The sequence below is a fragment of the Gorilla gorilla genome, chromosome 8 (genome assembly GCF_029281585.2).
Source record: "Gorilla gorilla gorilla isolate KB3781 chromosome 8, NHGRI_mGorGor1-v2.1_pri, whole genome shotgun sequence".
NCBI classification, from domain to species: domain Eukaryota; kingdom Metazoa; phylum Chordata; class Mammalia; order Primates; family Hominidae; genus Gorilla; species Gorilla gorilla.
This window is the reverse complement of record NC_073232.2, coordinates 55651832-55664289: the sequence shown is the minus strand read 5'-3', so window position 1 is coordinate 55664289 and position 12458 is coordinate 55651832. Positions and strand designations below refer to the sequence as shown.

General features: G+C 38.1%; 1 protein-coding gene across 26 annotated transcripts in view; it reads right to left on the bottom strand.

Moving 5' to 3' along the window:
- The window catches only part of ANK3 (ankyrin 3), a 704894-nt gene that overhangs the window by 51879 nt on the left and 640557 nt on the right, over positions 1-12458 (bottom strand). For 15 of the 26 annotated variants that reach the window (XM_055354146.2, XM_055354142.2, XM_055354141.2 and 12 more), the window contains 8 exons: positions 7717-7928; positions 6249-6456; positions 4782-4878; positions 4225-4453; positions 3120-3245; positions 2243-2365; positions 1778-1804; positions 159-240 (listed from right to left, as the gene is read on the bottom strand). In XM_055354146.2, coding sequence (XP_055210121.2) covers positions 159-240; positions 1778-1804; positions 2243-2365; positions 3120-3245; positions 4225-4453; positions 4782-4878; positions 6249-6456; positions 7717-7928 — 1104 coding nt within the window. The remainder of the gene's footprint in view (positions 1-158; positions 241-1777; positions 1805-2242; positions 2366-3119; positions 3246-4224; positions 4454-4781; positions 4879-6248; positions 6457-7716; positions 7929-12458) is intronic. The other 11 variants (XM_055354157.2, XM_055354158.2, XM_055354156.2 and 8 more) reach the window with 1 other exon arrangement.

Below are 12458 nucleotides of genomic sequence, written 5' to 3'. Positions count from 1 at the left end.
TAGGCACAAAATATTACTTAGCTTGTATGATAGGGTTTTCCTGCAGGCAATTTTTCTTTTGCCATTGAGTTTCCAAATGATAAAATTTGGTTTGTATAGAAAAAATGTCTCTTCTTATGAAAATCCACGTAGATTAGTAAATGTGTTAGGAAACTCACTCATTCCAGGCTCAGTCAAGTAGCTGTAGCGCTTACGTAAAGCTAAGGATGCGAAGCTCTGTCGTCTATCTGTTTTCTCAATCTGAAAAGGAAAAAAAAAAGACAACTCTATTTCCAACTTCCCTGTGACATCTTCAGTTTTAAGACATTTTGTAGGATGGCATGTTGATAACTTGTTTATTTTCCTTCTTAGGAAATGTTAATTTCCTACTGGGATTTTATAGCCCCATCCCCCATGTCTTAACCAAAATCATCATTTGGCAAATTTAAGAGCACCAACACAGCAGACTACAGGGAAGTACAAGTAAAAGACAAGCATTACAGAGACTTCTGATGCTGAGCAGTAAATTTTCCTGGAACTGTTCATATTGAAAGCACATATATCACAAAGTACACTCACTCTATGTGAGTACATTCAAGGGAGAAAGGCACACAAGTTTATTATTCCAATTACTGCTGGGGATTCTGTATGTTAACAGGCATAAAGTGTAGATGAGGAGATTGAAAACAGATGAATGGTTTTGTTAGAAGTACTTTTTTTTTGGTGGGGCGGGCAGAGGAGGGTAGGGACGGAGCCTTGCTCTTGTCGCCCAGGCTGGAGTACAGTGGTGAGATCCCGGCTCACTGCAACCTCTGCCTCCTGGGATCAAGCAATTCTGCCTCAGCCTCCTGAGTAGATGGGATTACAGGCATGCAGCACCACGTCCAGCTAATTTGTGTATTTTTAGTAGAGACAGGGTTTTGCCATGTTGGCTAGGCTGGTGTCGAACTCCTGACCTCAGGTGATCCCCCCACCCCATCCCTGCCTCGGCCTCCCAAAGTGCTAGGATTACAGGCGTGAGCCACCGCACCTGGCCAGAGGTACTATTACTGCATCCTAAGGCTACTTGATTCTATTTATTACTATTGATGTGTGTAGTGAATTAGATTCAAAAACCTAATTATCATATAACTTAGAGAAACATTAGGAGACAACTTAATTGAACTATATTCTTAAAAAAATGGTCAAGATAAATTTCTTTAGTGAGAGTATCAAAGATTTATCAATAGCTAGTAAGCAAATATTTTGTATCACATACAATATAAGTTTATTTGTACAATAAAATTGCACATATTAAACGTGATCTTGATTTAAATGTTATAACATGCTGGATAGTAGGATATAGTTGATAGTAAAATAGGCACATGAAACTTTCACAAAATGTCTATTTGGCGGGTTCGAAGGTAGTGCGTTATCTCAGTTGACTGTTCTCGTCAGTCATAGATAGAACTTCCTGGTCCTACTCTTTCCCCCTTTCTCACTATTGCACTTGACTTGTCTAAAAAAATTTTTAACGTTTATTTATACATGCCAATCTACCATATTTAAAAATGTTTAAAGACCTTCAGTTTCTGAATCATCAGCTGAATTATAATTTCATTGACTATATTTAAGTACTCTTAAGTACGTGTGGAAGAAGAGTGAACCATTTAAGAAAAGTATATACCCTTTTACCTACTTAAGACCTGAAAAATATAATTTATATGTTTCCCACACTTTAGCCCTCTGCAACTTCTGTCATACAGATTCAATTTCTATTCTACTTCTGATAGAATAAAAGCAGAAGTGTTTATATTACCTCATCATCTTGATCTGACTCTGTCTCCTTTTGGTTCCAAGATGCATTGCAGAGACAAGGAATATTATAATGGACAGCAGGGAAAAGAATATCAGGATATGAAAAGGACTGAGTAGGGAGCACAAATGCAAGCTGATTTAGAAAGCAAAGCAAATTAAAAAAAAAGCCAACAAAAAATATCAAGAACTGTACATCCATGGCAAATTAACATATGATGTTATTTAAAAGCATAAAAATCTATGCGCTACCAGCAGAAGCAAAAGCGATAAACAGAGAAGACACCATCATACAAACTATAAGAATTTGACACCACATTAACAAGACTTAGGCAATCTACACGAGGAGACTAATACAACTTCAGTTTCAAGAGCTTTATTCATGTTACAAAGCATTCCTTAATTGCATACCAAAGGCCCACTTCTTCAAGACCAGGGAAAGACAATTTAAAGCAGTATTAAAAGATACCTTTTTATGTGCTGGCAGAGTGATATTTAAGTTGCAAACCGCTGTTTGAGGCAGTCCTTTTGTTGTCTTTGGTTCTTTCAGAAAAGACAGACGACCACAGGGCTCTTGGCTGGTGTCTCTAATCTAGAAGAATTTTGGTAGTTGATGGTTATAGAATGAGACTTATCTGAGGATTTTTAACTGTACAAGAGTTAAGCATGGTTGTTTTATCAAGCCCTATGAGAGGCAGGAAAGGTAAAGGGAAAAGATGATGATTACGATTTTGCAGCAACCGGGGTGGTCACATCTGAACTCAGCAAGAGTTAGATGCCCGATTCCTAAACGCAGGATTGTTGTGTCTGATGATCTAATCCTGACAATTCATAGTACAGTCTGAGTTATGTGCATTTTCCTTCTAACAGTTTTTTTTTCTGAAAGCTCCAGCTTTTGCAACAGTAACAGCAAATAATAATGACAAAACAATTTTCCTCTCTCCTTCTGTTCTTGGAGAGAGAAGGTGATCCCTCTAGAACGTCCCTGGGCTCCACCAGAAATGAAAATGAAACTTGAATACTGTATTTGCATTTCATCCATTATTTGATTACTGAACATTAACCAGAAATAATACATTGTATTACTCTAAATTGTTTGGTTTTTCAAATGTTTGCTTAAACATAAATGTTATTAAACTCTTCGAAAAATAAAGATCCTTTTTACCAATTGTAAAGCTTTACTGGCTTGAAAGTATACTCTGGTAGAACCAGAACAAAATCTGACCTTATGAGTTCAGATTTGATGGGGTATTTCAAATTAAATAAATCATTGAAACCTTTTATTTTTATTCTCTAAGAGTATTTTTTCCCCATAATTCACAGATTCTGTGTCAAAGATGATTTACCTTGATGGAAAATGGCAGTCTATTTTCTTTGAAAGAATAAAAGTTAAAAACAAGTTGCTGTCCTCCTTTGGTAAGTGGGGCCAAATTTCCATAACAATCAACATAAATAGGTTTTCCTTCCAGAACCTTTTAGAGTAAAAGAAATAAACAATTTAATGTTAATCTGAATTTAAAATATTTTGAGATTTTATGTCACGTAACATTAAAAGACTGACATGTTACTATGTCACACGTGTCTCTATTAGGCAGTTACTTATGTGGTGCTATTTGCAATAAAAATAATGTTGTGTGCTTACAATTCACCAACTGTAATTGGAATCCATATCATGGACATATACAGAACACAATTATACATTTATTTTTATTCTGGCAACTTTAAAAATATTTAAGAATGTGCCTGACATCAATCACTTATTCGTATAGATTTTGAAAGCTTTTTTTTTTTGCACTGTTAGATACTTACATGCTCACTGGGTTTGAAAAAGGAAAATCACAGTAATGTGTATAAACAGTGATTCTGAAAAGTAGGTAACTCAAGTGGCCACAAGAAAATGGAGAGCATAACTTAAATTCATTAGTACTATGTTTTAACCAGCTAAGACAGCCCCAGAGACACTAAAACAATTTGAGTATTGGCTGGGCGTGGTGACTCATGTAATGCCAGCGCTTTGGGAGGCCAAGGTGGGTGGATCACGAGGTCAGGAGTTTGAGACCAGCCTGGCTAACATGGTGAAACCCCATCTCTACTGAAAATACAGAAAATTAGCTGGGCATGGTGGCAGGCGCCTGTAATCCGAGCTACTTAGGAGGCTGAGGCAGGAGAATTGTTTGAACCCGGGAGGCGGAGGTTGCAGTAGGCTGAGACCGCGCCACTGCACTCCAGCCTCGGCAACACAGCAAGGCTCCGTCTCAAAAAAAAAAAAAAAAAAAATTAAAATTAAAAAAGATAAAAAAATTTGAGTATTAATCTATATCAAATTTTTTAAAGTAAAAGTAAAATCAATAATGCACTTGGTATTTTATAGTGAGTGCTATTAAGGCCACAAAATAAAACCTCATATCTGGAGTATGTAATGAAATGAACTTGTTTTTGTGAACAAGGTACCTCAATATCTTTGCTTCTTGCGACTTCCTCAAAATTCTCTTGTTGCTCTAAAGTTTTGTCCACTTTGTCATCTGTCATGCAGAAACATCGCAAGGAAGATTCTACGGGATCATTCATTTTGGCAAAAACAACAAACTTGGCCATATATGGAACACATATCAATTCTCTGTACAGTTGCGTGGCTAACCCCACAGTTTCTAAAACTTGATGGCAGTCTGCAAGCCAAAATCTGAGCAAAACAAAAAACAGAAGTATGAAAATGTGGCTATTTAAAAGCCAAATCTTAAAAAGACTCACAATTAAAAAAAATCAGAATATGTAAAGTAACTAACCCAAAACGTTATTAACTTGTTCATTTAAACAGCAAAGATGCTTTTTCCATGTATCAAACACAGAAACCCTCTGTTTGTTATTTGAGGATAATTTTGATAAGCAAATACTAAGGATTTTTTTTTCTCACAACAATTTTTTTTAGTATTGAACACAACAATTTTTACTTTCCAAAAGGTAATAAAAACTAATTCCTTACTGCTTTTTGGAATCCTTTATTTCCATACCTGGCTGAAACATTGGTTGTAAAGGAGACACAATCTTTTATAAACGTCAAAGGAGTTGTTCCTGTGATGTCTTCCCACTGAGCAGGCGAAGTGCCCCCTGAGAGAACAACAGCAGATATGTTGACTTTATCATGGGAGATGCTCCTTGTAAAATTTTCATCATATCCTGTTCTTCTTTCTGCATAGCCACAAACTGGCAAAACTTCAACACCTTCAGTTTAATAGTGTGTACTAAAGGTAGTTTTCCTCTCTACTCTCCTTTTATACTTTTACCAGGCTTATTGTGATTTCCTTGTAAGATGATATTAAATTAAAAAAAAATTCCTTGTTTTTTGTCTGGGTACTAATGAATGGCTTAAACTTGGGGCAGCCACAATTTATAAGTGCAAAGATTTGTTGTTTCAGATGGATAATTAAGTCTCTTACTCTTTTTTTTTTTTGAGACGGAGTCTCGCTCTTGTTGCCAAGACTGGAGTGCAATGGTGCTATCTCGGCTCACTGCAACCTCCGCCTCCTGGGTTCAAGCGATTCTCCTGCCTCAGCCTCCCCAGTAGCTGGGATTACAGGCGCCTGCGACCACGCCCAGCTAAGTTTTGTATTTTTAGTAGAGACGGGGTTTCATCATGTTGGCCAGGCTGGTCTCGAACTCCTGACATCAAGTGATCCACCCGCCTTGGCTTCCCAAAGTGCTGGGATTACAGGCGTGAGCCACCGCGCCCAGCCTCTTACTCTTTAAAAAGGTAAGAACTACCAAAGTTAAGAAACAGCTCGTTCTGTACGTGGCATTCTGTACAATTAATTACCGAGGGTAAAAAGGCGTATCAGCCATTAAAATTACTCCTCAGAGAACAAAAGAAGATCAAAAACAAAATCTATCTTTAATAATCTTGGAATTGCAGTTAAAAATCGGACTAGGATAATCAAAGGATGAATTGAGCTCTAGATTCCAGGTGCTTATCACAAAATGTGTTCTTCTGAGCCCTGAATGTTTAAACTCTCGGATTACACCGGCGAGTACCGTAGGTGAGAATAACCATGTACTGAACAATTTCCTATTACTAGTGCTCTGTGGGACATGTATTTTTCCCAAAGTCCACCCAATTTCCTTGTAGTTTAAAGTATGTTGCTAAGTCCATTACCTCTGTCTAGGTCACCAAGAAATTACCTAGATTGAATCTAGAAATTACCTAGATGCTCCAGTAGGTTCAATGATACTTCTACTAATGCTAACCTTAATAGCAGGAAAGATGCTATGACTAAATTTTAAATGAGTCATGAGACCAGGATCTTGACCAGGATCTTCCCAAGAAATGATCCTTGGGAAACCAGAGATGAGGTGATGGACAAGTAAAATGTTTTGTTCTTTTATTTTCTCTTATAATGTTGGCATGGATATTTCAAAGGTTTTATGTCTTTGTACAGAATCTTTGTGAATCAATAGGAAGTACAGCAGTGACTTAACCAAACCTGTAATGCTACAGAGAAGACGCAGATTGGGTGTAGTGTCCCCTTTGTATCCATTGGATACACCTTCTCCTGAGGGCGGGGGCACCGGAATGGTCATTGTGATTGGTTTATGGAATTTCCGTCTTCTTGGTTCCACAGTGACAATTGGGCTAAATGTTGCTTTGTTTCCAAGGATCTTTTTCACAGTTTCATCTGGAACAGGCTGGGCCTAGAGACAGAGAAAGGACTTTAAATGAAAGTGACTTTTTTTTTTTTTTTTCCCAATCAGGAAGTTTACTTTTTAAGTGAGAAGGAAAAAAACAAAAACAGACAATCAAAAAAAAAAAAAAAAACTCATGTCTTTTTTAACCTTTCTTACTATTTTAGGAAAGCATGAATAAACGAAACCAAACACTATGACAGGAATTGGTCAGTCTGAGTATTTCCCCAGTAGAACACAAATAGCACTGGCTTGCAGGAAAGAGAGGGGATCCAGTCTCACGGCATAGAAGTTTCTTAGTCTAGTCCAGATTAAAGGACAATAAATGCTGAGTCTAATATATTTTAAACCTATGCAGGACATTCAGTAAAACCTCCTAAAGGCAACTCATACCCACATAAAAACTGAGGCTTTCAGAGTTAATAACAAAATGCATTCAAAATTTCAAAAGATTTCAATTCTAGTCTACTAAGCCTCTCTTCTACCACTTGGTTTCTTTTCTGTTTGGTAAAATAACTTGGTATGGGAGGCAGGTGAAGGGAGCTTCATACCCCTGAAATGTAAGGTGGTCTCGTTAGTGCTAACTACTTATTAAAGGTCATCTCAGGACTTAAGTGTGCTTGGCTCAAAACAAACAAACAAAACCCAGTAACTCCATTGGGCAGGAGAGTCTAGCCTCACAAGAAGAACATGAACCTTCAGTTCAAGTATTAATTACAATATTAATAACATCAATTAAGTTACTTTAGTTCATTTTCCTTATTCAATAAAGAAAAGAAGAACTACAGTCTAGCTGAAATAAATACAAGAAAAATCTTTTGATCCAAGATTTCCAGTCAGCTTTCCAAACCAAATCAAGTTCCAACTGGTTTGGATAAAACCCAGTATTTATGATTTACTTCAATCAAATCAAAACACTAAAGTTTGCAGGCTTCACTATAACTGATTTTTATGATGTGGCATATCATAAACCATGGCTTGGTATGTTGTTCCACATACTGAGACCAATAACCTACGATTGAAAAGATTATTTTTCATCAGAAACCAACTGAGACTTTTAAACAGAACAACCCTAAAATATGTACCTTATTTAACAAGCCAGTAAGCTAACTTTATACTTGATGCTTTTTATCTGAAATAGGTAAATGATTCCCCAAACGGCCTAATTAGCAGTATCATTAGGATGTTAGAATAACTCTTTCCAGAGCAAAACATGCACTCACATGCTCTCTGCGCATACTGAGGGAAACAACTTTTTGTGAACATTACCTGGAGGCCCACTCGAATTCTTTTAGTTAGGGCACCCTCTGGGAAAGATGCTTGAACAAGGGGCACTGTGGTGCTGCTCAGAATTCCACCTTCAGGACCAATCTGGTTGCTTTCCTGCTTAATCCGGGAAACCACTGCAAAATACTGGGGGAAATCTTTCGTGATAATCCTGCAGATACGCTTTTTCCCTAACTCTTCTGGGCTATCAAGTTCTGAAAAGACAAATGAAAGAAAATGCCATGAGAATAAGCATATCTACAACATACCTTAAGTCAAAATGATACATCTTTTTTTTTGAGATGGAGTTTCACTCTTGTTACCCAGGCTGAAGTGCAATGGCGTGATCTTGGCTCACCACAACCTCAGCCTTCTGGGTTCAAGCGATTCTCCTGCCTCAGCCTCCCGAGTAGCTGGGATTATGGGCATGCACCTCCATGCCCAGCTAATTTTGTATTTTCAGTAGAGACAGGGTTTCTCCATGTTGGCCAGGATGGTCTCGAACTCCCGACCTCCGGTGATCTGCCCGCCTCGACCTCCCAAGGTGCTGGGATTACAGGCATGAGTCACTGGGCCCAGGCGATACATCATTTTAATAGTCAAAATCATTTATACTCCATAGCCTAAACAGTTTTTATGAGACAGAGAAAATGGTAGTGACCATAAAATATTGGGTTTTGCAAAAATATTATAAAACTATTAATATAAGTATTTGTAGAAAATATGTTTACAGAGTGGGAACAAACATTTTCAAGAACTGACATTTTGCCACCTGTGGATAAATTCCCAGTTTTCAAGAACAAGAATGGGAATTTACAATAATTTGCCCCCAAGCTGCCAAAAGTAGAAATGAGTTAGGAAAAAGAAAAAAAAGTGAGGCCTCATAGGAAAGTGAATAAGAACTTAAGTATGCCTGAAAGTTCCAGAACTTCATTTGAAAACCTCTTTCAAATATTTTAAAGTTATCCAAATGTTTAGCATCATCATCACCAATTTCTTTGTGCCCACTGACGGCTCTCATGCGTGGAACTCAACCTGTCCACAAATGGATACATCTTCTTCCCTCCTGTCTACCTCCAAAACTACTTTCCTCCATAGTCCTAACTCTAGGAAGGGTTTACAATCTGCTCATTCCTTCAGTCTAATAGTTATGACTCAACTTCCTTAACAAATGGTCAAAATCCAAGTCCAGTTGATTCTCTTTTGGACGTGGCTCACCCTCCTGTCACCCGGGTGTTCAGGCCCTGTTTTAGTTTGCCTAATTGCTAAGACCACCTCCCAACCAACTCACCTCTCTCACTCCAGTCCATCCAGGTGTGTGTGTGTGTGTGTGTGTGTGTGTGTGTGTGTGTATGTATGTGTGTTTCAAAGCCAAATTTTATGCATAATTCTGGTGGGCTTCATTGGAATAAATGATTAAAAATTTTTATGGCATAATAAGTGTTTGAGATTAGCAAGAGTATTTTGAAAAAGTAGGTTTGTGACAGAGAATTTATCTTATATGATGTTAAGATTTACTCAGAAGTACCATAATTAAACAGTTAAACACACACATATAGAAATATAAGAATTATACATAGGAATAGACAAATAGGTTGGGGGACAATAATAGAGAATCAAAAAATAGATTCAAGTTTAAATATGTATACTGAATATATATAAATCCATATATACTTTTATATATGTATTATGTATTTAAGTTATATTTAAATCAAGGTCATATATTCAAATTTCAAATAAGTGAGAGAAAGATGATTTATTTAAAAGATGGTATTTACATAATAGGAAATCTATTTGGAAAAACAAAGCTAAATCACATCTTATTGTATATAAATAAAAAATTACATTTGCTTAGGAGACAACTATTTTTAAAAATGAAAATCTGGCCAGGCGTGGTGGCTCACACCTGTAATCCCAGCACTTTGGGGGGCCGAGGCAGATTACGAGGTCAGGAGTTCAAGACCAGCCTGGCCAACATGGTGAAATCCCATCTCTACTAAAAAGTACAAAATTTAGCTGGGTGTGGTGGCATGCGCCTGTAATCCTAGCTACTTGGGGTGCTGAGACAGGAGAATTACTTGAACCTGGGATGCGAAGGTTGCAGTGAGCCGAGATCACGCCACTCACCCCATCCTGGGCGACAGAGTGAGACTCCATTTCCAAAAAAAAAATTAAAATCTTACCAAAAAATTCAGGAAAATATGGTTTCGCTTTAGTTAGGGGGAACTTTCCTATACAAAACTGGAAACCCAGAAGCCTAAAAGCATAATATAAAAGGTAATATATTTGACTACATAAAAATGTAAAGATTTCCGTGGCAAAAAGAGTAAACTTGAAAAGCAAAAAGTAGACTGGAAAAATAGCCACACCTGACAAGTAAAAGATTAATATGCTCAATACCAAATGTATTAATAATAGGATGGCAGATAAGTCAATAGACGATAGCAAAATATTATAAACAGGCAATTCACAGAAGCTGAAAAATGGTCAATAAAACATATTACAATGTTCAAACTGGATAATTTACATGGAAATGCCAATTAGAATGAGATACTATCTCCCTCCACACCCACTTCTTGGATTAACTAAAATTAAACACTAATCACATCTTGTTATCAGAGAAAAATTAAGGGAAATAAGTGCTTTCATTATTGCAAGTGGGTATGAATGGCAATAATTTTTTAACAGTGTAACTGGGCATCATCTGTTCAAATTGAAAATGCACCTACCCTGGACCCAGCAATACCATTTACTGACATCTTTTTTTTTTTCTTTTTTTTTTTTGAGACAGATCTCGCCGTGTCGCCCACGAGTGCAATGGCACGATCTCGGCTCATTGCAACCTCTGCCTTCCCAGTTCTAGTGATTCTCCTGCTTTGGCCTCCTGAATAGCTGGGATTACAGGCACACGCCACCACGCCCAGCTAATTTTTGTATTTTTAGTAGAGACAGGGTTTCACCATGTTGGCCAGCCTGGTCTCAAACTCCTGACCTCAGGTGATCCCCCCAACCTTGGCCCCCCAAAGTGTTGGGATTACAGGCATGAGCCACAGCACCCGGCAGCATTGCTTATAAAGACTAAAGCTTGAAAGAACTTGCATCTCTATGAATAAGGGAATGGTTACATAAGTAACAGTTTACCCATATCCTAGACATTCCTGCAGTTAGTAAACAGAATGATTCCAATTCATTCATTTACCAAGTTTTTACTGAGGGACCACCATGTAGAGCACTGATCTAGTCACTGGGGATAGGGTAGAGAGGAAATTAAAGTCACTCTCACATGGAAACTTTATTCTAATAGGGGATAAAGAGGGGTAGATACATCACTAAACAAATATGAAGAAAAAATAAATCGAAGTGAGGGACTAGAATGTGACCAGGGAGGGTGGGGGTGGGAGGAGAGTTTCTCATTTGAACAGGATGATTTGAGGTGTGACACTAGAGGGTAGACTGGAGGGAGGGAGGGAGGAAAGGAGGGAGCCAGACAAAGAGCAAATGCCCTGTATAACCTGCGGAAATTGCTGTACACCTGAGCAAGATGCACAGCAATGTGCACAGGATCATCCTTTATAGGGGAAATGTAATCTGCACATTTTTTTTTTTTTTTTTGAGACAGAGTCTTGCTCTATCGCTAGGCTGGAGTGCAGTGGCACAATCTCCACTCACTGCAAGCTCTGCCTCCCGGGTTCAAGCGACTCTCCTGCCTCAGCCTCCCGAGTAGCTGGGACTACAGGCATGCGCCACCATGCCCAGCTAATTTTCGTACTTTTAGTAGAGACGGGGTTTCACCATGTTGGCCAGGATGGTCTCGATCTCTTGACCTCGCGATCCGCCCACCTCAGCCTCCCAAAGTGCTGGGATTACAGGCGTGAGCCACCGCGCCAGGCTACGTGTGTGTATTTTTATAAGAAATATGTAGAAGAAACATTCTAGGCTGTTAGCAATGGTTACCTCAGAGGAACAGGAAATGGAATTGGGGAGGGAAGATGAGAAGAGGGTAGGGAACAAGGAGTATTACCCTTGGGTTGATATAGCTGTGCTTGTTTTACCTATTAACAAAATAAAGGAAAAATTCCCAAACTTTGGGGGATGGGGGGTTGTTTTATTGTTCATTACTCCTATAGGCCTCTTTTCAGACCTCAGATACATACTGCACAGGTCCCCCTGTCCCTTCACTATTAACATTTCTGCCTCCTTTATCAGATATGTGAGGCTGAGATTATGGCTTATTTCAAATAGAAACTTGTAGAATGACAAAATGAATGATTAGGTAATTGGATCAATACATCTTTTTCATTTTACGGATCAACCACTAAACTCTGAGATGGGAGGATCAAATTATCAACTAGGAGAGAAACAGGGTTCAACCCAGATTTAAAAAATGAGCCACCAACAGAACTTTTATTATCAAACATTGATTTCCCAAATGGAACAATGACTATAGAACTATTTTCTTCTTTAATTAAAAAAGGTAACTATTAGAAAAAAAAGGAACTGCAATTTTACTCCTTTTTGCCTCCTCAAGTATCTTCTTCTCTGTAAACCTAAACACTGAAATCCTAGTGTAGGAAAAGAAAAGAAAACAAATAATTTTGTTTTGTTTTGTTTTGTTTTGTTTTGTTTTGAAACAGAGTCTCACTCTGTTGGCTAGGCTGGAGTGCAGGGGCATGATCTCAGCTCACTGCAACCTCCGCCTCCTGGGCTCAAGCAATTCTTCTGTCTCAGCCTCCCAAGTAGCTGTG